General features: G+C 35.4%; 2 protein-coding genes across 8 annotated transcripts in view; both read left to right on the forward strand.

The window, feature by feature from the left end:
• Positions 1-26,704, forward strand: part of LOC135847739 (uncharacterized) — a 138,872-nt gene that overhangs the window by 53,985 nt on the left and 58,183 nt on the right. Inside the window, exon 1 of one of the 7 annotated variants that reach the window (XM_065367432.1) lies at positions 26,020-26,170. The exons of 5 other annotated variants lie outside the window; for them this stretch is intronic. The gene's annotated coding sequence lies outside the window, so the exon portion shown is untranslated. Of the gene's footprint in view, positions 1-26,019; positions 26,171-26,704 lie in introns of those variants that run through there. One more of the 7 variants, XM_065367426.1, reaches the window with a different exon arrangement.
• Positions 17,622-23,360, forward strand: LOC135848714 (uncharacterized). The gene is made up of 2 exons (XM_065368679.1): positions 17,622-17,670; positions 21,316-23,360. Exon 2 carries the CDS (start codon positions 21,322-21,324, stop codon positions 22,645-22,647), a length of 1,326 nt encoding a protein of 441 aa, XP_065224751.1. The 5' UTR covers positions 17,622-17,670; positions 21,316-21,321; the 3' UTR covers positions 22,648-23,360.

A 26,704-nucleotide genomic window follows, 5' to 3' on the forward strand; every position in this document is an offset into this window, starting at 1 on the left:
TATTGTAGTATCTTCCGACACGATAATAATTACATATACATCGAATGAATCTATTTTATTCATATTCGGAGCTTTTATAAACGTAATTCATAACGAACTAATTCTACGAACAAATATACGTTAGAACTAAAAACCCCTCCAGTGTTGCCACTTCGCAAACACTACAGCTTTCCCCCTTGCTGTTTAATTAAGGACGAAGTCCTTAAATTTCGAAGGTAAAATTTTCTCTCGGCGAGGTCTGACCGGTGAATTTGTCGACGACGTTGAAGGGATCTCCTCTGATGCCGGTGAATGTTCTACTCGAGGTGACTGATTCGAACTGTGGGCTAGGGTCGATGTATGAGATGCAGGCGATGTATTGAGAGTCGAATCGGTCAGTTCTGGTTGCTCTGCTGTCTCTGAGGCTGAGATGAAAGGTCTTAGAAAACTGCTGTTACGTGAGTAGCGTTTCCCGTTTTTCTCGATTTCGATCTCTGAACCGCGAACATCTACCACCGTAGCTGGGTCTGGTTCAAAATTCGGCGTTAATTTATTCTTGGGATCCGATCGAACTAGAACTTTTTGGCCAGTAACGAACGAATGTTCCGACGCGTTTCGTTTATTGTCCGCATACAATTGACCCTTGTACTTTCGAAGTCTGTCGTGATCTTCCACCTCCGGATTTTCTTCAACAGCCAGGCGGATTGAAGGAAGTTTATCTCGAGGTTTAAATTTAAATAGCAGCTCTGCTGGTGTAGCTCCTGTGGTAGCGTTGGGTATATTCCTCTGCATTAATAGAAATTTGTTCAGCTCGTCGCGCCAATCTTTTTTTTCAATCTGAGCTGTTTTGAGGATTTTAAGCAAGCTGCGATTTTGCCTCTCCACTTCTCCATTAGAGGAGGGCCAAAGTGGAGTACTGTAGTATAGACGAATTCCGTTTTCTGAACAGTAAGATTGGAATTCCTCACTTCGATGTTGGGGTGCATTATCGCATGTTAAGATCGTCGGGAGTCCGTATCGTGCAAAGATTACCTTCAGGAACTTTAAAATATTCGAACTTGTCACACTTCAAAGAATTCCTACTTCGTAAAATCGAGAATAGTAATCAATAACGACAAGAAGGTGATCCGAAGAAGGCAGTGGGCCCATTGTGTCCAGTGCAACTTGTTCCCAAGGACGATCAGGTAAATATCGGCGCTTGAGCGGTTCCGGAGGCATATATTTACTCACTGCTTGGCAAGCTGGACACTCGCGAACTATCGCCTCCGCCTCTTTATACATGGAGGGCCACCATACTTTGCTCCGCAGACGTAATTTCGTGTTCACAATACCAGGGTGTCCTTCATGAGCTAGTCTAAGTGTACGTTGGCGGAGATTAGAAGGAATAACGATGCGCTCTCCTCTCAACAAAACTCCATTCCAGATACATAATTCAGTGGCGATTGCTCGATAAGCCACCGGAGCCTGATCCCAGGTGTCTGACCGGATGCATTTCATTATCAAACCCAACTCTAGATCCACCGCTGTTTCCCTTTGAACCTCATCGAAATTGATTGAGTTTGGAATACTAGAGATTGTGACATGATAAAGCTGTTTTTCCACCCTATCTTCGGATATAGGAGTATTCTCTGGATATACCACCAGCCGAGATAGGGGGTCGGCCAGATTATTTTTCCCAGGACGATGAAGCAGTTCGAAATCATACACAAACAGCCGTAGACTCCAGCGCTCTAGCCGATAATTCCGAGGGGTGGTGACTGAGTTCATGATGAGTTGAAGCGGCTTATTATCCGTTACTAGGAAAAATTTTCGTCCGTAAAGGTAATAATGAAATCGTTCGGCGCCCCACACTAACGCATAGGCCTCCTTTTCCAGCTGGGAATATTTCTGCTCCGTAACAGAAAGACTTTTACTCGCGAATTCCACATATTTAGGGCCTTGTTTGGTGATTTGGATCAGCACGGCACCCAACGCCACTGGGCTTGCATCGCAATAAACGTGTATATCTAGCTGTTGTTCGAAGTGAGCTAGGCAGTTTCCTGATCGTAGTGCTTCTTTCAATTTGTGAAATGCTATGGTCTGATCTCGACCCCATTCGAATTTTACATGCTTTTTGAGGAGTCTCCTCAGTGGTTCTGTAAGAGTACTGTAGTGAGGAATAAATTTGCTGACGTAGTTGGTCAATCCTAGAAAACTGTGTAGTTCTTCCTTGGAAGCAGGAATTCGAAAGTTTGAAATCTCATCGATCTTTTCAGGATTGGAAGAGATGCCCAAGTAGCTAATTTTGTGGCCCATAAAGATGATTTCGGTAGTGTAAAAGACGCATTTCTTGAAATTTAGCGTCAATCCCACACTTTCAAATTCGTTGAGAACTGCTTTGATAAGAGCTTCCAGCTCATCTCTCGATGTAGCGAACATAAGTATGTCGTCAATGAAATTTAAAGCTCGCCGAAAACGCCGTAAAATTTCTGCTATTTTACTCTGAGCAATGTTAGGGGCGCAACGTATTCCAAAAAACATGCATAGATATCTGAACAGACCGCGATGAGTGATGAAAGTAGTGATTTCTCTAGATTTTAGAGATAACAGGAACTGATGGAATGCTGCCGTCATGTCAAATTTTGCGAAACACGTTGCCCCTTGAATAGCTACTCGTATCTCGTCCATTGTGGGGAAGGGATAGTGATCAATGCGAATAGCCTTATTTGCACTTCGCATATCTACGCAGATCCGATTTTTTTGAGGTTTCCTAGAAACCACAATGTTTGAAACCCATTTGGAAGGTTCTGTGACTGGTTCTATAATACCAGCTTCGAGTAATCTATCCAATTCTTCGTCTACGATGCTTTGAACTGCTACAGGAATTGGCCGGAGCTTTTCTCTGGTTGGTTGCACTGATTCGTCAATATGTAGTTCTACTTCGTAATTTTTTAGACGGCCGATGCCTTGGAAAACTTTACGTGATGGTGAAATTTCTTCTTGTAAGAAATTGATCCCCTTTGCAGATGAGGAATCGGGGTTCAGGTTCAGGGTAACCATTCCGAGCTCAATTGATGTTTGTCTGCCCAACAGAGCCGGACCACCATCTTCAACGACGTAAAATTCAGCTTTAATCGAACGCGAGCCAAATGAAACTGTAGCCTCGAATTTACCATGTGTTTTCATTGGCACTGTTGAACCGTAAGCAAATAACTCGATTTTTGCCACATTCTGATTAGATACACGAATGCGTTTCTCTTTCAACGACTGCCAATCTTTATGAGGTATGATATTCCGCTCTGCCCCGGAATCGACGATAAACCCTTGGCTCACACCACCAACCTGGACCTGGACTTCGTTGGCAGTGACTTTACTGGAAACATGGAAAAAGTAACTCGAACCTGAATCGTCATCACTGTCGTTGGAGTTTTGCGTATCCACTAAGTTGACTGATTTTTTCTTAGGCTTAGTCCCTGATTTATTCTGGGGTGCGTACCTTTCTGCTCTCTTCTTCGAGCGGCATACTGATTCGAAGTGTCCTGTTTTCTTACAATACGAACACTGTTTACCTCTGGCCGGGCAGCTTTCGTCTGATGCACGATGATTTCCGCCGCAGCAGTAACAAGAAATCGATCTTGGGATAGGGTCCGCTTTCTGTTGTTTTGAACCACAATTACAGGTACACTTGTTACTGCTAGAGGGATCAGTCGTAGCTTGAACTCGATTGATACTATTATCTGTACCTGAATTATTATCGAACGTTGCGTTTTGAGTAAGCGACCCTTCCCGTTCTTGGGCAACCTCTAGAACTCGTGAAATTGTCAGTACCGGTTCCTTGAGTAGTTTTTTTCGAAGTTTAGAATCGAGACATTTCGAAACGACTTGGTCACACACTGCTGATTCGAGATCGCTGAATTCACATTTTGCAGCTTGTCTGCGTAAGCGGAGAACATACTGTTTAATGCTCTCACCAGCCTTTTGACCAGTTTCGCGGAATACGTGCCTTTCGTAGGTGGAGTTGCACTTTGGAAGGAAATAAGTATCTAGTACATCGAGTGTGTGATCGTACCACGTTGTATCATCGGGTTTGGTATCATGATTTGGTAGCGAGTAGAAGATATCTTGAAGATCTAATCCTCCCAAGGATAATAATACTGCCTGCTTACGTTTATCATCTTGAATGTTTTTTGAAGTGACGTAGAGCTGGACTGCCCTTTTCCATCGGAGCCATTCGGATGAAGCTGATAAACTGTAAACGTCGAAGGGAGCAATATTCAGACTCGGACCGCTTTCTGCCATGATGTAGACTAGGAATGTAGATTATTCCCCGACTGCGCCAAATGTAGTATCTTCCGACACGATAATAATTACATATACATCGAATGAATCTATTTTATTCATATTCGGAGCTTTTATAAACGTAATTCATAACGAACTAATTCTACGAACAAATATACGTTAGAACTAAAAACCCCTCCAGTGTTGCCACTTCGCAAACACTACAATTATCATTTTTGACAAATTTTTCATTGGTAAATTTTTGCACAAAAATAGTGTAGGTACCTTCTTCATTTCGCAGAGGGTAAGAAAATGTTTAATTTTTCAAAATTTTGATTCTGAAGAACAGATTTTGAATGAATGGCGTTTAATCGTTCAAATACATCATTAACATATCTAAATCGCTTTCACACGTTCTAAAGTTGATTCGAACGGTTTTTTTGGGCACGGCACGTTTCCAAAATCTGGAATTTTCAAAATACGGCTGCAGACTTCAACACAGCTTAAAACTATTTCAAATCGACTCAGCATGTTGAAATATTAGAATAGGTATAAAGTAAATTTTAGTATTCCAAGGCCAAATTACTGTAGAAACTTCAACTTTCAGAAATCAGGGTGTCTAACAGGTCCTACTGGTCCTATTAGTCCTACTAAAGTCCTACTTTTCAACAATTTTATCCAAAAGTCCTATTTTTTTTTCAATTAGACCTTTTAAAACTTTCAATTTTTCCCCTTTTTTCCAGAATTTTGAGGGCTCATTTCTTGACTTTTTTAGATTTTGAATTGCACATTTTTGAGAGCTTTCGCCCTCGCTTCGCTCGGGCTATTTGCTCTTCTTTTCCCGCATTAAAAACTTATTGTTCAAATTCAAGAAATGTTCAAAGTTTAAATCAGAAAAATAAATTCCTCCTTCCATATAGAAACTTTTTGTTTTCACTTCTCACAACATGATCGAATTTTTGAAACATTTTGGCCTCGCTTCACTCAGGTATATTTGCTTTTCTTTTTCAAGTTCGATTTTTTTTAATAATTATCATTCGAATTTTAAAATTTTGAAATGAAAATTGTAAACTTCTTCAAATATTACACGATGTTTTCATACCCTTCAAAGTACTAATTTTTGGGAACTTCTGTCCTCGCTTCGCTCGCGTCCGTTTGCTTTTCTTTTTTCAATTTTAAATTTTCCAAAAAAAAAATCATCATTTAAATTCTAAAATTTTGAAGCGAAATAAAATTTTTACAAGTAAATCATTACACAAAAAAACGTCGTTTTTATTCCTCTCGAAATACTGATTTTCGAGAGCTTTTGCCCTCGCTTCGCTCGGGCCCGTTTGCTTTTCTCTTCTGCTTTTAAATTTTTCTTTAAGAAGTCAGCATTCAAATACTATCGTTTTTATGCCTCTCGGAATACTGATTTCTGAGAGCTTTTGCCCTTGCTTCGCTCAAGCCCGTTCAGTTTGCTTTGTCAATCTTGGATTAAAAAAAAAAAAATCATTATTCGAATTTCAAAATTTTGAAACAAAATGATGAACTTTTTATAAGTAACTCATTACTCAAACGTCTTCGTTTTTTATATCTCTCGAAAATAATAGTGTATTGATTTTCGAAATTTTTAGCCCTTGCATCGCTCGGATCTGTTTGCTTTTCTTTTTTCTTTTGGATTTTACAAAAAAAATGATAATATCATCCTAGAATACTAATTTTTGAAAGCTTTTGCCCTCGCTTTGCTCGGGCCCATTTGGTTTTTTTTTACATTTTCCATTTTTCAACAGAAAATAACATTCAAATTTTAAAATTTTGAAGCAAATAGTATTTAATATGAAATATTTCAATCAAAATTGAAAAGTTCGGGTTAAATTTGATTTTAAGCAAACACGATGTGATGTTCATCAATTTTTAATATTGATAAGGAGAAAATCAAACAAAAAATTGAATTGAAACAATATATTTTTGGCGTTTACCTACTTGTTTAAATAAAATCATAAGGTGTTTGAGGACAAGAAAAGCAAACATTTTTTACAAAAATTTGGCCAAAAACTTGAATGTGAATTTTTTACCCCCCCCCCCTCCCCCCACCCTTGAAAAATTCCATAAGTGCCCGAAAAATGACCTGCTGAAAGTCCTGCTAAAAGTCCTACTTAAGTCCTACTTTTTTATTTTGAAATTTTGTTAGACACCCTGAAAATCATGTTGGAGACCAGAACTGCTGAAAACATCTCGAGCCTTCAGTTATCTGGACCGCAATCATGAACATTCGGATCGTTAATGTTAACGAATTCGTTAACTCGTATTTTTTGTCTGCTGTGGTTGCCAATAGCTGGATAACTTTATCAGTTTTTTCAATTTGTTATCACTAGTATGTATGTACTTCAGCTTTAGATGGTTTTTCATTTTAATATTTTATTTCATCTCAAGTTTATTCATTAATTTTTATAGGCTAGGTATGATTTATAACGGACGCAAAATTTTGTTTATCACAGAGTTGCGTTCTCGATTATTTTATTGAGAATTGTTTCTCGCTTTCCTTGAATTTTTGTTTTAATCGAATATTCCGTTAACCCTTTCGGCTACGAGACAAACTGACAGATAAAATTCGAAGTGCTTTAAACTGAGTTAGGCCGGTTGCTGCCTAGAACTCAAAATTTGCTGGAAATCGCACTTTCAGAAAGTATTCATGTCACAAATGGCAATAAACCTTAAATTGACTATTTTTTGATTTATGACATCGAATAGCATTATAAATCAAAATCAAGCCTTCTGAGGCATCTGATATTTCAAGATGAAAATATTGGTAACAAGCATTTTTGAAAATAGAAAAAAAGATGAGCTAAAATAAAATTAGTTTGAGTAAAAAAAAGAAATTATTGAAGAAAAACAAGGCATGGGACTTCAGATAGTTATTCAAACTGCAAATGTTTGAAGATGTTTGCTTGTGGGAAGATTAAAATTGATGGAAAAATCTTTGTGTTATAGAGAGCATTTTTCAAAATTTTGAAAACCCATGTCACAATTCAACGCTAATTTTCAATGAAATTCTGAAAAATATGTATCATTTTCATCTTCTGACACATACATCTCTCTTGAGATAATTTGCTTGGGTGAGTAAGTTGCCTCAGAAAATGACTGGGTAAACTTTTGCAAGCATTTGAATTTTATGATGGATACTGTGTCATAAAGACTGCGCTCAATCAATTCATTATCTGTAAAGATGACTTCTAAAAAGTAATTCCAGTAATTCCACAGTATGACGTACGTATTTTATTTTTATTATCTCCTAATGACAAACAGATTGAGGGTTATATTATGACACAGTATCTATCATAAAATTCAAATGCTCGCAAAAGTTCACCTAGTCATCTTCTGAGGTAACTTACTCACCCAAGCAAATCATCTCAAGAGAGATGAATGTGTCAGAAAATGAAAATGATGTCATACTTTTCAGGTTGAATTGTGACACAAGTTTTCAAAATTTCAAAAAATGCTCTCTACAACACAAAGATTTTTCCGTCAATTTTAATCCTCCCACAAGCAATTACCTTCAAACATTTGCAGTTTGAATAACCATCTGAAGTCGCACGCCTTGTTTTTCTTCAAATATTTCTTTTTTTACTCTAACTTATTTTATTTTAGCTCATCTTTTTTTCTATTTTCAAAAATGCTTGTTATCAATATTTTCATCTTGAAATATCAGATGCCTCAGAAGGCTTGATTTTGATTTATAATGCTATTCGATGTCATAAATCGAAAAATAGTAAATTTAAGGTTTATTGCCATTTGTGACATGAATATTTTCTGAATGTGCGATTTCCAGCAAATTTTGAGTTCTAGGCAGCAACCGACCTCACTCAGTTTAAAGCACTTCAAATTTTATCCGTCAGTTTGTCTCATAGCCGAAAGGGTTAAGATTTGAGTGATTATGAAAATTTTGTGAATAGGTATTCGTATCTATGTTTTTGAACTTATTGAGGAAAGTGGTTGGATTTGATCAGATCAGATTTTGATATTCCCTAAATCTAGTTTTACTTACCGGAATAGATCCATTCTGAATTTCATCAGATCGCCTGGGGTTCTGGGAAATGGCAGCTTGCAATAGTAGAGGGCAAATTACAGCTGAGCCTAGAGTACTTACAACACTTTTCATGCCTAATTTGTGAATTCAGTAGTTGTGTTTCTGCTATATCCATGTATGGCCAATCTTATTCTTATCGGCTAATTAATTCCTTCGTTACAATTCTAGGTTCCATTGAGGTTGAACATCGAACGTCAGAAACAAGAAATGGCCGAAGTAATTTCTGGCGTGTATGATATCGGTCAACCGACTCCAGTATCACTGGAACAACTTTCAGCAATCGCCATTAGCCTGGAATTATGGCGACGAGAAGTGAACGAGTACCGCGAGAGTCACACATTGGCAAGCTTTGATCTGTACGGATCACATATACCATCAAAAGTTGTGCTCCCCAAATTACCACCAGTAATTTATAATATCATCTATAAATATGTCAGAAGATTTTAGAGCGGGCAAATAGCGGTTTTAAAAAGGAAAAAATTGGCACATCAATTTTTTCTTCGGGAATGTGTTCGGATGGACCCTCTGAACCACCAAAAAAAATCCGACTCTCCTATCCCCGGAGGAAAATTTTTTAGGGAGCTGAAACCGGTTCCGATTCACGTTTTTTGCGTTTTACTCCATAAATATTAGGCTTTTGAGAAAAACTACCATGACGAAAAATGTTCCCCTTTGAATTCTCGACAATTTGATGCTACGCTCAATACCCATTGCTCAAGGGGGGTGTCCAAAAAAAGGGGTGGAAAGAGTAGGTGTTTCAAAAAAGGTCAGTCCAATAAATTAATCAAAATTACCACTTAAAATCATTCGTTTTGGCTCAAATTTTTTTTACAAAGTCTACTCACCCAACTACTAATCAAACTATCATTGGTTTGTCTTCAACCCTCCTCGAGGGTTCGTGAGGGTTGCTTGATTTTTCAAGTAACACACTACCGAATCATATATTTGAAAAACAAATCTGGACGTGCGATATATCGAATAGTATGTTTTCGAGGTCACTGAATACGAATATGAACTCATTTTTTGCATACAACCCCTCAAAGCCCCTCTGTGCCCCAAAATGGGGGTCAAAATTTTGAAAAATCGTGAAAAGTCGAGTGATATATCGAATGGTACGTTTTCGAGGTTGCCGAGTGCGAATATGAACTTATTTTTTGGGTCCCACCCCCCAATGTCCCTCTGTGCCCCAAAATTAGGGTGAAAATGTAGAAAAATCGTGAAAAGTCGAGTGATATATCGAATTGCATGTTTTAAAAGTCGCTGAGCACGAATATGACCTTATTTTTTGGGCCCAACCCCGCACAGCTCCCAACTGCCCCAAAAAAGGTCAAAATTTTGAAAAAATGTGAAAAGTCGAGTGACATATTGAATTGTATGTTTTCGAAATCGCTGAGTACGAATATGAACTTATTTTTTGCCTACATTCCCTCAAAGCCCCTCTGTGCCTCAAAATTAAGGACAAAATTTTGAAAGAAAACATCGAAAATTAGTAGTTCGTAGTTCGTGTTTTTTTAAAAAAAACATACCATTCGATATATCAGTCGACTTTTCACGAGTTATCAAAATTTTGACCCTCATTTTGGGGCACAGAGGGGCTTTGAGGGACTGTAGGCAAAAAATAAGTTCATATTCGTACTCAGCGATTTCGAAAACATACCATTCAATATGTCACTCGACTTTTCACATTTTTTCAAAATTTTGACCTTTTTTGGGGCAGTTGGGAGCTGTGCGGGGTTGGGCCCAAAAAATAAGGTCATATTCGTGCTCAGCGACTTTTAAAACATGCAATTCGATATATCACTCGACTTTTCACGATTTTTCTACATTTTCACCCTCATTTTGGGGCACAGAGGGACATTGGGGGGTGGGACCCAAAAAATAAGTTCATATTCGCACTCGGCGACCTCGAAAACGTACCATTCGATATATCACTCTACTTTTCACGATTTTTCAAAATTTTGACCCCCATTTTGGGGCACAGAGGGGCTTTGAGGGGTTGTATGCAAAAAATGAGTTCATATTCGTATTCAGTGACCTCGAAAACATACTATTCGATATATCGCACGTCCAGATTTGTTTTTCAAATATATGATTCGGTAGTGTGTTACTTGAAAAATCAAGCAACCCTCACGAACCCTCGAGGAGGGTTGAAGACAAACCAATGATAGTTTGATTAGTAGTTGGGTGAGTAGACTTTGTAAAAAAAATTTGAGCCAAAACGAATGATTTTAAGTGGTAATTTTGATTAATTTATTGGACTGACCTTTTTTGAAACACCTACTCTTTCCACCCCTTTTTTTGGACACCCCCCTTGAGCAATGGGTATTGAGCGTAGCATCAAATTGTCGAGAATTCAAAGGGGAACATTTTTCGTCATGGTAGTTTTTCTCAAAAACCTAATATTTACGGAGTAAAACGCAAAAAACGTGAATCGGAACCGGTTTCAGCCCCCTAAAAAATTTTCCTCCGGAGATAGGAGAGTCGGCTTTTTTTTGGTGGTTCAGAGGGTCCATCCGAACACATTCCCGAAGAAAAAATTGATGTGCCAATTTTTTCCTTTTTGCCGCTGCTTTTTTACGTTATTTTCCCGCTCTATAAGCCTGTACCCAAAAAATCTATTTTTCCCCCAGAAATAGCCAAAAAGTATCGCTTTTTGCGAGCACATAAATTTTCAAAAAGCTTTGCTTTTTGTTCAAAATTGTCGAAAATTCTCGTTTCTCCTCAAAAATTACCTACAAATTCTGCCTTTTTGACTATAATCTGTTAGAAATTGTGTTTTTTTTCAAAAATTAGGTACTTACTCAAAAGTTTCGCTTTTTTGCCAGAAGTTGTCAAAAAATATCACTATTTTCAACAATACTTTTGATAGGTCGTCAGCCCTTTTTTCAAAATCCTTAAGAAGTTAGGCTTGGACGTTTTCAGGCGCCCTTCTCATCCCTCATGGGACGATTGTGAAAATCCAAACAGTATATTTTTGGACATTTCACAACTACAAATTAGAGAAAGCTAATTGAATTTCTGGGAAGCAAAAATTCTCGCTAAATTGGAATTCAGTAGTGTTTTTTATCTGTTGCTGTTGGTCGGAACAGTAGAGAAGGAATTCTGGGAAATTAGCAGCAGCAATGGCTGCGTTATCATGTAATATTTCTGCGTACTTGAAACGAACCGAACCGAACCGGTGTAGACCTGTGGCGAACTTTGAAGGATTTTGTTGTCGTCAGTCTTCCTTCAGTCCTTCACATAGTCGTTAGTGAATACTGAACAGTTGTTGAAATACTTGATCTTGATTTTTAGCAGTACTCCAGTGCAAATGCTATATGAGTGTCGTTTCTCATCATCTCGTGTATCATCCTGTATCTTGCGAACGATTGTCGTTGGTTGACGTAAATTTTCGTTAATTGGTATTTAAATCGGTGCATTTTAAGTACAGACTTTTGTATTTTAATCGTATCGTGTAACACGTGTAACGTTTGAAATTGTTCGTTGTACCCATCCTGTGGATATTTTGCGTCAAAAATTTGTCACTGTGGAGGTAAGTAGTTATGTACCTATTCTATTATAAACGCTTTAGTCGGTATCCTTGATTATGTACGAGTATTACTTCAAAAATTCAAAAAATCCTGAACCAATTCAAGCTTTGAAATTTTTTATATGTTTTTTAGATCTTCTGGCGGAATTTTAAGCAGTTTTGAACTTTTGACGGGTCATGCGACTCCATTTTGAAAAATCCGGAAAATTATGACCCACTTTTAAGCTGTAAACTCCTCAAAAAATGTTCAAAAATATTTTTTTCGAAATGGTTGAATTTTAAGCAAAATAACTAATTTTGATAGGTCTTATAACAGGTCATTTTTTTTTAAATATCCATAATCAGGTTCCATTTGTAGCATACTTTTAAAAAATCCCGGTTGAAATTATTAGAATTTTTCGCGAATTTTTAACCTATAATTTTGATTGGTTGCGTGACGACATTTTTTCAAAAATTCCAAAAATCGCAAGTTAGAAACCCAGTGTGGTGGGTTTAAAATTTTTAAAAAATGCACAAAACATAGATAGAAAATGTTGATTTTCTGCCGAAATTTCAAGTCAGTTGAACAGGATACATGACATTGAAATTACTTATTTTAGGGTACCTGTAAAATGTTTCACGTTTTCGTTGAAATATTTGGTTTCTAACGAAATTTTTACCCATTTTGATGTGACATGACACTTTTTCAAAAATCGTTACCCGAAAATCATTACTTACCCTATTCTGGCCTCAAAATTCTTCAATATTAATGGAAAAAACCTTCGTCGAAGTACCTATTCTAATTCTCTCGCGCAATTTCAACTCATTTTGACAGAGTAATTCTTCATAATTAAGTTCGTTTTACTGGAAATTGAAGGGAAATTGAAGGTGGGTGAGACCTTAAAGTTCATCTGCGCCTTATTGCGAGTCGTTTTTCAAACTTTAGTTCAATGGTCGTAGAGCGAACTCTTTTACTTATATCGTTATCGTGGATATACAAACTTTCAAAAATCTGCTGGAGACCAGAACTGCTAAAGACAACTCGAGCCTTTTCCTAAATCGATTCGTAGAGTCCAAAATAGAATACATACCTAATTTCAGCATTTAATGGAGAAATACTGAAATAGTGATCCAAGTTTTGATTTCTTTGGCACAAATTTGATTTTTTTGAAATCTCATTGAAAATCGAAAAATGAACCTGATTTAGTTTCAATCAGTTTGAAAAGTTTTCTGTCGAAAGGATTGAAGAATTTGTTGGAACACGTTCCATTATAATTCATTATGCGTACCTACTTAAATGTATTAATGGTGATAGCTTGATTATTTTCGTTGTTTTATTATCTTGATGTGTTTTCATCGTTTACTGGATTTTTTGATCAAGTTCTTTAAAAATTTAGAATTTTTGAAATTTTATTCCGATAGTTTTATGACCGTGATCTTTTTTGGCGAGGAAATAGGTTGTAGATATTCATTCCAAGATCATTCTTTCTAGTCTTGAGATTTTATGGGACACTAGGACACCCTGAAAATGATTAATGAATTTCCTAAACAGCCTCGTTGCTTGGTATGATGATAGGTGAAAGCTTATGAATTTTTTGAAAAAATCAATGAAACCGCGTGCAAAGCAATTTATTAAATTTTGAATAGTGTGTGCCAGATTTTGTACTTGTACATATTCATATTATTATTTCCATGTTTGTCATCACCTTTTCTTTTCATATCATTAACACGGTCCTTACAATTCTAGGTTCAAATGGAAGTTGAACAACATCTAGAACTGGAAGTGGCCGAAGTCACGTCAGAAGTGTACGATATTATCCACCCGAGACCAGTTTCGCTAAAACAACTATCAGCAATCTCCGTTAGCCTGGAAGTATGGCGACGTAAAGTGAATGAATATCGCATAAAAGGAAAATTGGAAAAGTTTGACCCTTATTACACGCTAGAAAGACGAAATACCTGGCTAAAAAAAATGCTTCCCGATTTGCCTTCCGTGATTTACCAGACGATCGAAAAAGTTTTATCAAGATTTGAGCAATCGTTGTTATCGTGGGTGAAAGATCATGATATAAAAGTATTTTGTTGGGAAGGTTCAAACGATTTCGATGATTATGTGCTCGATTATGATGGCTCAATTGATTACGCGAGGACAGCCGAACGTATGCTGCGTTGGGAAGGATTCAGTTCGGAAATGAAGTTTACAGTCGCTTGTATGTATTTCTTCGAAGAGGATGTAAGACGAATTTGGCCATCTGTATCAGCTAACATGAACGTAGATTTGATCGATTTTGACAAATGCCCGGCAGTATATTACTGGGTTTGTCGCCTCACGAATAAGTTAGATAAAATACCAACCTGGGAAGGTGGAACTGTCGATGAAAGAATGCTTGGGGCCAGCATGGTTCGAAATAGACCTTCGGTCGAGTATTTTTGGAATCGTATACCTCTTGAAGATCGAATGCAACATGCTGTTGACTGCCTAGATACTTATGATTTCGTTAGATTCATTTTACCAAAAGCGAATGTTCTTGAGATCGATGAAATCGTCAATGATCGATGGGATGGTGATTACTTGTATATCGTGTTTCTGCTGCATCTTCATGGCGATGAATCGACCGTCTTGCGAACTTGGTTCCATATTAGGAATATTATAACGGAAAGTAGTTTTACCAAACTTATAATGTGTATGTTTCAAGATGAAGAGGACGATTTCGATGGTTTTGCACAGGAAAAGTGGGAATATTTGACTTGCCAAATATGGAAGCATACCCCGCTTAATTTAAAACAATCGGTGATTAAAGTCATCTCATCGGACAGTAGCTGGTTCGCAGCTATCAAGATTCACGATTGCGGTGATGAAGATTGTAAAAAAATTAACGTCGAGTTGCTATTGACTATTTTGCAAGATGCATCGTTGAAAGAAAGAAACTTATTCTTGCGTAATTGCTGGAGTTGCTTTAAAAAACCACTTCGAAGTGAAGATTTGCAACGGGTAATGAGATTGTGCTGTAAGAACCGAGATGAGATTAATCAGTTCATGGCTGATAGCGGAGATGACTCAGACGAAGATGAGAGTGATTGATTCATTGAAGCAGTATGGGACTACGAATGCAATTAACCGTCGTTATACAAATAATGAGAAATGGCGATTTTTTCCCTTTGTATTCAACTCATGTTAGGTTTTAAAACACACAATTTTGTGTAGGTATTTTTTTTATGGAATATCATAATTTAAAATGTTTTTCTCTTTTTCGTTTTTTAAATTGAATGCTATGTACTTGAAATACTTTAATGACGTTTTGATTTTTTTTTTTTTTGAATTAATTTTCACCGCAATTTTTGTATTTTCCAATATTTTTATACCTAAAGAATAAATTTCGAACGAATTTTCAAAATTTTTGTCGCTATTTTTACGATTCGTTTCACAATAAGTACCTAGCCCTATGTTTCATTTATTTCTGTAAGCTTTTTGTCATTTATTTTCTACGTATTTAACTTGGGTAACTTTTTAATCACGATTTCTCTGGTATTGATAAGTATTTCCTCATCTTGAGTCATTTTTATGTTGCAGTTATTCTCGATAAGTCTAGCTTATTTTTTAAGTTTGAATTGTCATCAACTTAGAAATTTTTTTTGCTGATAATATTGATATACTCTTTTTCTGAATATCTATACTTAAGGTTGTCAGATACCTATCTTAAATGTTATGATTACGAAGAAATTGATTATTACATAATTTTCGAAATAATTATATTTTTATGATATCGTCAACGATTTTTACATTTATTATTAGAAATTATCCCTCTGAACGTTTGAAATTTTGAAATGAAACAATTGAAGATGAGTTGTTTTTTTTTTTGCTATCATGTGATATGATGCCTGACTGAGTATTAGATGCTTCTCTTACAAGATCAATGATTACCAGATGTCCAGCTTGTGCATTCTATTGCAAATTGAGACAAAAACTAGTTCTAATTGAATAATGCACCCAAAGTCAACTTCCCCAGGCTCTGAACATTACCCTCCGAGAGAAAAAAATGTGTCCACAATAAAATGTGAGAAGTCTTCGGCTACTTTTCTTAATTTTTTAATTTCGTAATCGTCACCAAGAAACTGTCGCCTCTACGTTTCAAAATACTCGTATTTCTTAATTTCCTAAAGATCTCAATCACGTTTAACTAAAAATTAAAAATAGAAAAAAACTTGCTTTTTGGACAAAAATTGCAAAAAAGTAACATTTTTTTTGGCAGTAATTACAATCAGTCCTGCTTTTTGCTAAATAAATACATAGGTACAGTTTGAATTTTTCTTTTTGCCAAAAATTCTCCCTCTTCAGCAAAATTTCTGAAAAATGTCACATTTTTCTTTTCCAAGAATTTCCCAACAGCCTCGCTTTGTTGCTAGAAATTTCCCATATCTACTGTCCAGTCTCGCCATTTTCCCGAAAATTTCAAAAAAAAACAAAGTTTTACCTTTTTCTCCGAAAATCGCAAGTCTCGTTTTTTTGCCAGAAATTGCCAAAAAATATTGCTTTTTGCGAGCACAATAATTTTCAAAAAGCATTGCTTTTGTCCAAAATTGTCGTTTTTTCTCAAAAATTACCAGAAAATTCTGCCTTTTCGACTAATCTGTTAAAAATTGTGGTTTTTTTTCAAAAATTAAGTACTCAAATGTTTCGCTTTTTTGCCAGAAGTTGCCAAAAAAAATCGCTTTTTGCGAGCACAATAATTTTCAAAAAGCCTTGCTTTTCGTTCAAAATTGTCCAAAATTTTCGTTTTTTCTCAAAAATTTCCACAAAATTTTGCCTTTTCGACTAAGCCGTTAGAAATTGTGTTTTTTTTCCCAAAAATTAAGTACTCGAATGTTTTGCTTGTTTGTTTGCCAGAAATTGCCAAAAAATATCTAATTTTGTCCAAAATTTTCGTTTTTTATCAAAAATTACCTGAACTGCCTTTTCGACTAATCTGATAGAAATTGTGGTTTTTTTTCCTCAAAAATTAAGTACTCAAATGTTTTGCTTTTTTGCCAGAAGATTCCAAAAAAATCACTATTTTCAACCAATTTTGATAGGTCGTCTGACCCTTGTTCAAAATTCAAAACACTATCTGTCAATTTTGGGCCCGAAATTGTTCAAAATTGCTCTAGAAACATTTTTTTTTCGATGCTTACCTGTATTAGAATTTTTCGCGAATTCTGCATTATGTATACTAATTTTGTTTGTGGCGTGACCCTTTTTCAAAATCCTTAAGAAGTTGGGCTTGGACGTTTTCAGGCATCCCTCTCCACCCTCATTGGGCAATTGCTAAAATCCAAAAAATATATTTTTTGACATTTTACTACCACAAATTAGAGAAAGCTAACTGAATTTCTTGCGATGCAAAAATTCCCGCCAAATTAGAGTTCAGTAGTGTTTTTCATCTGTTGCTGTTGGTCAGAACAGTGGAGAATGAATTCTGGGAAATTAGCAGCAATGGCTGCGTTATCGTGTATGTATTTCTGCTTACTTGAAAAGAACTGAGAACCGAACCGGTTTAAACCTGTAGCGACCTGTGGAGCATTTTGTTGTCGTCAGTCGGTCAGTCTTCCTTCACAGAATCGTAAAGAATGGTTGTTGCAGTGCTCAAGTGCAAAATGTCAAATTAATGCCGTTTCTCGTGCGTATCTTTCGAACAATACTTGAGTTTTGTCTTCGGTTGACGTAAATTTTCGTTTTGATATTTAAATCGGTGCATTTTACTCGTACTATTTCAAGTACAGACTTTTCTTGTATCGTGTAACACGTGTAACGTATGAAATTGTTCGTTGTTCCTGTTCGCATCTTGTGGATATTTTTCGTCAAAAAATTTTCAGTGTTGAGGTATGTACTCACGTATATATATTTTTATTCTAAATGCTTTAGTTTTTACCTAATATTAATATAGGAGATATAATATCGTAAGATCGGTTGTGGTGATGATGAGGCTTGGTTCTTATTGCATGACGACGTAAGGATTTCCTCAAGGGGGAAGGGTAAAAACCTAGTAAAAACTAAATTTGTTTCGAATGTTCAGTGATTCATCTCATCGTCTGTATAATTTTAATCTATGATCGGGAAATTTTTATTCATATGGTGTTATATGTATAATTTCAGTAGAGATTTCGTTCGTCTGTTTTATGATTTTTCACGCCTTTTCATTATCTTTTTATGTATGTTTATTTGAATACACGTTCATATCGAATTGAGGTGTACCTAGAGGGGAGGTGTATCTTCGATTTCTTTCAAAATCAGATCATGTGTAGAGGTCATCAAACAATGACGAATGACGCAAACCGGACATTTTTTCGATTTTTTTGGCGGACCTGTAGGGCTTCAAAGTTCTCCGAAATTGCCGAAAGTCGAAGAAATGTCTGGTTTCCGTCATTCGTCATCGTTTGATGACCTCTAAACATGGTCTGATTTTGAAAAAAAAATCGAAGAACCCTCGTGCAAAAATCCGTCGATTTCGCGTCGAATGACCAAGTCCAGTATGACACATAAAATATGTAATACACTGATCTCATTCAATAAATAATATGAATGTTTTGAGAACTGATTAGATTTTGATTCAAATATGTTAATTCAAAAGGTGTAAATTTTCCAAAAATACTTACTTACTCTCGTTCAGAAAAACTTTCGAAAGAAAATGTTGATTTTAGGCCCATAAATACGTTGAATAGTAATCTCTAATCTATATTGAAAAGTCGCGTGGCACTTTTTTCAAAAATCCCGAAAAAACGTGGCGAAGATTTGAGCTAGAAAATTTTCAGAAAAGCTCAAAAAAAATTTGGATAGATTATTTTCTGCCAAAATTGCAATCCATTTTGATGGGTTGCATAATGCTGTTTGAAAAAAACCGCTAAGAATAAGTACTTTAATTTCACGAAATATTTCGTTTCAAAAATTCCTGAATCAATTCGAGCTTAAAATTTTTCAAAAGTGTTCAAATTCTTTTTTAGATCTTCTGCCGGAATTTTAAACACTTTTGAACTTTTGACGGGTCTTGCGACTCCATTTTGAAAAATTCCGAAAATCGTGACCCACTTTTAAGTTGTAAATTCTTCAAAAAATGTTCAAAAATATTTTTTTTTCGAAATGGTTGAATTTTAAGCAAAATTTTAACTCGTTTTGATAGGTCTTAAACAGTTTTTTAAAAATATCCTTAATCATGTTTTTCGGTGTTGAAATATTTTAATTTTTCGCGAATTTTCAACTTATAATTTTGATTGGTTGCGTGACATTTTTTCTAAAATTCCAAAAATCGCGAATTCGAAACCCAAATAAAGAAATCCATAATAATCCTCGTGTTATAATAATTGAATCGCAAACAAGGCTAAATCACTGTGGAAACATCAACTTTCTAAAATCTGCTGGAGACCCAGAACTGCAGAAAAGAACTCGAGCCTTTTCCTAATCGATTCATAGAGTCCAAAATAGAATACCTACATACCAATTTTCAGCATTTTATGGAGAAATAGTGAAGTTCTGATTTTTTCCCCTGGATTTTTTGGCTCAAATTTGATTATTACATATAAAATCTCATCGAAAATCGAAAAATGAACCTAAGCCGCTGAAATTTTTTGTTTCGATCAGTTTGAAAAGTTTTCTGCCGAATTTGTTTGAACGTTCCATTATATGTAAGCTTATTATTTATAATACTCGTAGGTACGTAGTAGCTTGATTATTTTTATTGTTGTAATTATCATGATGTGTTTTCGTCGTTTTCTGGATATTTTTGATCAAGTATCTTAAAAATTGAAAAATTTTGAAATTTTATTCTGGTAATTTTGTAACCGTGGTATATTTTAGCGAGGGAGGATGTAGTAGATATTTATTTCAAGATCCTTCTCTCTGGTCTTGAGATTTTGTGGGACTCCCTGAAAATAATTAGACTAATGAATTTCCTAAATAGCCTCGCTGCTGGGAAGTGGTAGGAGGGTTCGGCGATTGTTTTGAAATTTTTCCTGTGGAAAGACCTTCCGAAGGGATGGCCAATGGCGCAAATCGCAGCCCTCTAGCCCATTTTTGAAGGCAGCCAGGGGGTGTCAAAGTTTTCAGTGAACCTAAAATATCATCCATTTTAGTAGTGGACTGTGGATTACTCGACAACCGCAGTATCTACCAAAATGGAACATTTTCCTAATTTCCTATAGTTGGGGTTTTTGAAAGGCTTTTTGGTGATATCATAAAAATCAGTGTTGCCACTTTTTTTCGAACAAAAAATTAGCTCAAAAAGTTCCAAAACGTAGTTTTCATATCGTTACGACTCTCAAAAATTCTGAAAAAAATATATTATGGACAACTTTTCATGCTGAACAACATATTAAAAAATTAGAATGGTAACATGTTGCAAAGTTGATTTGATAAAATTGAAAGTTTGCGAAAAAATGCGATTTTTTGATTTAAAACATGAAAAAAAGTTTTTACAGGAGAAGTTGACCCATTTAACCCCTATTTTTACGTATCTGTTGAAAAAGTTGAAAAAACCCTTTCCTTCGATGAAATGAAGTCCTCACAAAAAAATCAAAATTCGAAAAAATTCAATTTTCAATTTCAAACATCAAAGAAAGTTTAAATTTATTCAGTTGTCTTATTTTGACCTCTTTCTGACGTATTTCATGAAAAAGTTGATAAAAATAATCACACTCACAACAAAAAAAATAAAAATTCGTTCATTTTTTGAATCTTTTCGAATTTTGATTTTTTTGTGAGGAGTTCATTTCATCGAGGGAAAGAGTTTTTTCAACTTTTTCAACAGATACGTAAAAATAGGGATCAAATGGGTCAACTTCACCTATCGAAACTTTTTTTCATGTTTTAAATCAAAAAATCCCATTTTTTCGCAAACTTAAAATTTTTTCAAATCAACTTTGCAACATGATACCATTCTAATTTTTTAATATGTTGTTTAGCATGAAAAGTTGTCCATAATAGATTTTTTTCAGAATTTTTGAGAGTCGAAACGATATGAAAACTACGTTTTGAAACTTTTTGAGCTAATTTTTTGTTCGAAAAAAAATGGCAACACTGATTTTTATGATATCACCAAAAAGCCTTCCAAAACCCCTAACTATGGGAAAATGTTCCATTTTGGTAGATACCGCGGTTGTCGAGTAATCCACTCCTGAAATGGATGATATTTTAGGTTCACTGAAAACTTTGATATCCCCTGGCTGCCTTTAAAAAAGCGCTAGAGGGCTGCGATTTGCGCCATTGGTCATCCCTTCGGAAGGTCTTTCCACAGGAAAAATTTCAAAACAATCGCCGAACCCCCCTATCACTTCTTGGTCCAATTGACGTGGAATGACCCTGCTTAAGCTTATGAATTTTTTGAAAAATGAAATGAAACCGTGTGCAAAGCAATTTATTAAATTTAGAATACTTAGTGTGTGCCAGATTTTGTGCTTGTACACATTCATATTATTATTTCCATGGTCGTCATCACCTTTTCTTCTCGTATCATTAACACGGTTCTAACAATTCTAGGTTCAAATGGAAGTTGAACAACATCTAGAACTGAAAATGGCCGAAGTCACGTCAGAAGTGTACGATATTATCCACCCGAGTCCAGCTTCGCTGAAACAACTATCAACAATCGCCATTAGTCTAGAATTATGGCGACTTGAATATCGCAAAAGTAGAAAATTGGGAAAGTTTGAACCTTTTTACAAGCTAGAAGATACCGGACTTAAAAAAAGGCTACCCTATTTGCCTTCCATGATTTACCAGATGATCGAGAAAGTTTTATCAAGATTTTTGGAATCGATGTTATCTTGGATAAAAGATCATGATATAAAAGTATTTTGTTGGGAACGTTCAAACGATTTCGATGATTATGTGCTCGATTATGATGGCTCAATTGATTACGCGAGGACAGCCGAACGTATGCTGCGTTGGGAAGGATTCAGTTCGGAAATGAAGTTTACAGTCGCTTGTTTGTATTTCTTCGAAGAGGATGTAAGACGAATTTGGCCATCTGTATCAGCTAACATGAACGTAGATCTGATCGATTTTGACAAATGCCCGGCAGTATATTACTGGGTTTGTCGCCTCACGAATAAGTTAGATAAAATACCAACCTGTGAGAGTGAAACTGTCGATGAAAGAATGTTTAGGCTGTGCATGCCTTATAATGGACCTTCGATAGAGTATTTTTGGAATCGTATACCTCTTGAAGATCGAATGCAACATGCTTTTGACTGCCTAGATAGTTATGATTTCGTTAGATTCATTTTACCAAAAGCGAATGCTCTGGAGATCGATGAAATCGTCAGTGATCGATGGAATGGTGATGAGTTGTATTACATGTTTCTGAATCTTCATTGCGATGAATCGAGCGTCTTGAGAACTTGGTTCCATATTAGGAACATTATAACGGAAAGTAGTTTTACCAACCTTATAATGTGTATGTTTCAAGATGAGGAGGAAGTAGAGTGGGAATATTTGACTTGCCAAATATGGAAGCATACCCCGCTTAATTTAAAACAATCGGTGATTAAAGTCATCTCATCGGACAGTAGCTGGATCGCAGCTATCAAGATTCACGATTGCGGTGATTATGATTGTAAAAAATTCAACGTCGATTTGCTGTTGACTATTTTGCAAGATGCATCGTTGAAAGAAAGAAACTTATTCTTGCGTAATTGCTGGAGTTGCTTAAAAAAACCGCTTCGAAGTAAAGATTTGCAACGGGTAATGGGATTGTGCTGTAAGAACCAAGATGAGATTAATCAGTTCAAGCGGAACTTCATGGCTGATAAGATGACTCAGACGAGTCCGACGAACTCAGACGAGTCAGAAGAAGATGAGAGTGATTGATTCGTTGAAGGAGTATGGGACTGCGAATGTAATTGACCTATGGTGATTTTTTCCGTGGATTCAAATTATGTTGGGTTTTAAAACACACAATTTTGTGTACTTTTTATAGAATATCATAATTTAAAATGTTTTTCACTTTTTCGTTTTTGAAATTGAATGTTGTTTACTTAAAATACTTCAATGACGTTTTGATTTTTTTTTTTTGAATTAATTTTCACCGTAATTTTTGTATTTTTCAATATTTTTATTGAGAGTAAATTTCGAACGAATTTTCAAATTTTTTGTTGCTATTTTTACGATTTGTTTCACAATAAGTACCTATGTTTCATTTTATTTCTGTAAGTTTTTTGTCATTTATTTTCTACGTATTTATCTTACTTTATAATCACGATTTCTCTGGTTACTCGCATGGCTATTCCAACAATATTGCGAGCTGATTTTTTTACAAGTTTCAAGTACGATATTGTCGCATCTTGAGTAATCTTTATGTTGCAGTTATTCTCGATAAGTCTAGCTTATTTTTTAAGTTTGAACTGTCATCAACTTGAAAAATTTTTTTGCTCTATATTTTTTAATTATCCTATTGAAATTTAAAATCTTTGCTGATAATTTTGATTGATTTTTTTTTCTGAATATGTACCTACTTAAGGTTGTCAGATGTAGTGTATGTTATGATTACAAAGAAATTGATTATTACATAATTTTCGAAACGATTATATTTTCATGATATCGTCAACGATTTTTACATTTTATTATTATAAATTATCTCTCTGAATAACGTTTGAATTTTTAAAATGAAACATTAATTTGAAAATGAGTTGTTCTATTTTGCCATCGTGTGATATGATGCCTGACTGAGTATTAGATGCTTCTCTTACGATATTAATGATTATCAGATGTCCAGCCTGTGCATTATATTGCAAATTGAGATAAAAATGAGTTCTAATTGAATGATAAACCCAAAGTCAACCGCCACAGACCCTGAACATCACCCTCCGAGAGAAAAAAGTGTCCATAATGAAATGTGTGAAGTCTTCGGCAGCTTCTCTTAATTTTTTAATTTCGCAATCACTACCAAAAAAACTGACACCTCTACGTATCAAAATACTCGTATTTCCCAATTTCCTAAAGATCTCACACATGCACCCCCCCCCCCCGCAAATCACGTTCAACTAAAAATCAAAATAGAAAAAAAAACTTGCTTTTTGGACAAAAATTCCAAAAAATATCATTTTTTTTGGCAGTAATTACAATAAGTCCTGCTTTTTTGCTAAATAAATAGGTACAGTTTGAATTTTTCATTTTGCCAGAAACTCTCCCTCTTCAGCAAAATTGCTGAAAAATCTCACATTTTTCCCCCAAGGAGTTTCCCAACAGTCTCGCTTTGTTGCTAGAAATTTCCCATATCTACTCTCCAGTCTCGCCGTTTTCCCGAAAATTTCAAAAAAAAAAAACAAAGTTTTACCTTTTCTCCGAAAATCGCAAGTCTCGCTTTTTTGCCAGAAATGCTCAAAAGTATCCTGTTTTTGCTCATATGTACTACATACATATTTACCAATAAGTCATGCTTCTTGCTAAATAAAATTGCCGATTGTCTTCTTGCAAAAAATTTCAGGTATACAAATAATGTTTTTTCAAAAATTGACAAAAACCTTCGTTTTTCGTAAAAAAATCCCAGGAAGTGAGGTTTAAATTTTTTCCAAAAATCGCGCCCAAAAGTGTTATTTTTGCCCCTTCAATATTGAAGATAACCCACACCTTCGTGTAACCTTTATATTCTCGTAAAAGTGGTTTTGGATTTTGATGACAATGCTCTGAGTCGACTTTGGTCATTCCATGTCAACTCAACCAACGTTTTTTTTTTGAGTCATGTCTTTCGATTTCGCTCAAATTTTGTTTACAATATATACCCATCCAGTAAGTAAGAACCCCGCAATTAGTTTGATCCCAGCTCCCTCAAGGGGCGGGTGGGGGGCTTCCATTATTTTCACATTGTCTCGAGGTACTCAACTTCAGCAGCCCATTTCTCCAAAACTATGATATTTTGATCAAAACTGATTTCACAGTTCGAAAGGGCATTTAATTTTGAACTTTTTAAGTATTTTGAAATTTTCAAAAGTTAAAAGTTGAACTTTCAATTTGAATGTTCAAACTTTAAAATGGCGCTGTAGGTGGGAGCTACCATTTAACATTTTGAAAAAATTTCCATAGATGTACATTTTGATACTTTTTCGAAATATTCAAGTTTCGAGATGGGACTCGTTGACGGAGGGGGAGCACCCCCGTCCCCCACCCACAATTTTGGGTGAAACTTTCAAATGAAAATCTGGAGCATGTGATATATCGAATTCCTTGTATGTTTTCGGCAACGCTGAACACGAATATGACGTCAGATTTTTGATTGGACCCCATCATCGGCCCCCGGCACCTCCCCAAAGGGGGTAAAAATTTGAAAATGTGTTTTGTTCGTGCGACACATGAAGTCCATTTGAACTTATAAAAATCAGTGAAAAAAAATTGACCAATGGCCTTTTCCATGAAGCCTCTCAAGTCTCAATTGCAATTTAAATGAAGAACAAAGCAAAATCTTATTTGATTTTCTGTTGAAAAAAAAGAAAAAAAAAACATTTTAAGGGCAGATTCCGATTGTTTTTTTCAAAATTATTTGAATAGAACAGTTTTTTTTTTTAAAATCAGAATTACATTTTTTTGGAATTTTTAAAGAACAATGAACTACCTACAGAATATTATAAATAATGTACCAAAAGCCCCTTGAAATATTAAACTTTTTGCTAAAGTTGTAAATTTTTAATTTTTTTCTAAAATCATCTTTTTTGACTTTTGATTTTTGAGATGCACAGAACGTTAATTACAAAAATAATTTACAAAATTGAAAATTTACACAAGCCCTGAAAAGCCTTGATCACAGTTTGGGTTTTGGCCGTTTTGGGTGTTTTGGGTCTCACGTTTGGGGCTTGATTTTCAGAAAAAAAGGTTTCGGGCTTTGGGCCAGAGCTTTATAGGTTACAATTTTTAAGGTTTTGGGGCTTGGACATTCGAGCTTCAAGTTCAAGGAAATAATCGGGGCTTTTTTGGGTTTTGGCCCTTTGGGTCATTGGGTCCTGGTCCTGGGCCGGCCCGCATTCATGAATTATGATATATCAAATTACAAAATATGCATAGAGGAGAAAGAAGGTACAATTATGGATTAATGGAATGGACCCCGCCACCACCACCGCCGCTGGTACAATAGTATGAACCCAACTCCAACTTGACCCACTTCGGCACTTCCTTCCTGAGAAAAGAAAACTACTAACGCTGTGGTCACGCTTGGTACTAAAAATTGTTCTTGTATCGACGATCGAGTTACTTATTTCGAATCCGTGCAGGCGTGCAAACTTCAATTTCTCTTATCAGTATTTTTTTTTTCAAAAATCGTGTTTATTTCTTCCCCTTGGAAAATTTAAATTTTACAAGTTTTTCATTTGGTGATTCATCAGCTTGGAAAAAAATTATTAGCGGAGTAAGTAGCTTACAATTCGTACTTTCAGAATATACTATCATAATACGTGTCTCTACTTCAACTGATTTTCATAATTTTTTTCATTTTTCATAAACTGAGCCGATTTTTTGCATGCTTATAAAATATGGACCCCTAAATTTTTTTACCTAATTTTGATTCAGTATTTTTTAGAATGTTGAGAAAAGTGTTATTAACAAAGAAGACAAGTCCAAAGTGTCGAAAAATATCTTTAAATAGGTAAATTTTTGTAGAATGAATTTTCTACATTTTTTAGACATTTTTTGAGGAGGTCCATGTTTGTAACACTTCAAGTCACTTTTCTAAATTTCAAATTTCTCCGTGAGTTTTCAAAACCTAAAAAAAAAAAAATGTTCACAATACATATACTTACTAGAATCTTTGGCCTTTCGAATGGTAAGTAGCCTATATATACATATTCGAAAAAAAATATTGATAATTTTTACCATATTTTTTAAAGCAAAAAGGCTAGAGGAGGTCCATATTTGTACCTTCTCCTCTAATATAAAAATAAAT

Source organism: Planococcus citri, chromosome 5, assembly GCF_950023065.1.
Source record: "Planococcus citri chromosome 5, ihPlaCitr1.1, whole genome shotgun sequence".
Lineage (NCBI taxonomy): Eukaryota > Metazoa > Arthropoda > Insecta > Hemiptera > Pseudococcidae > Planococcus > Planococcus citri.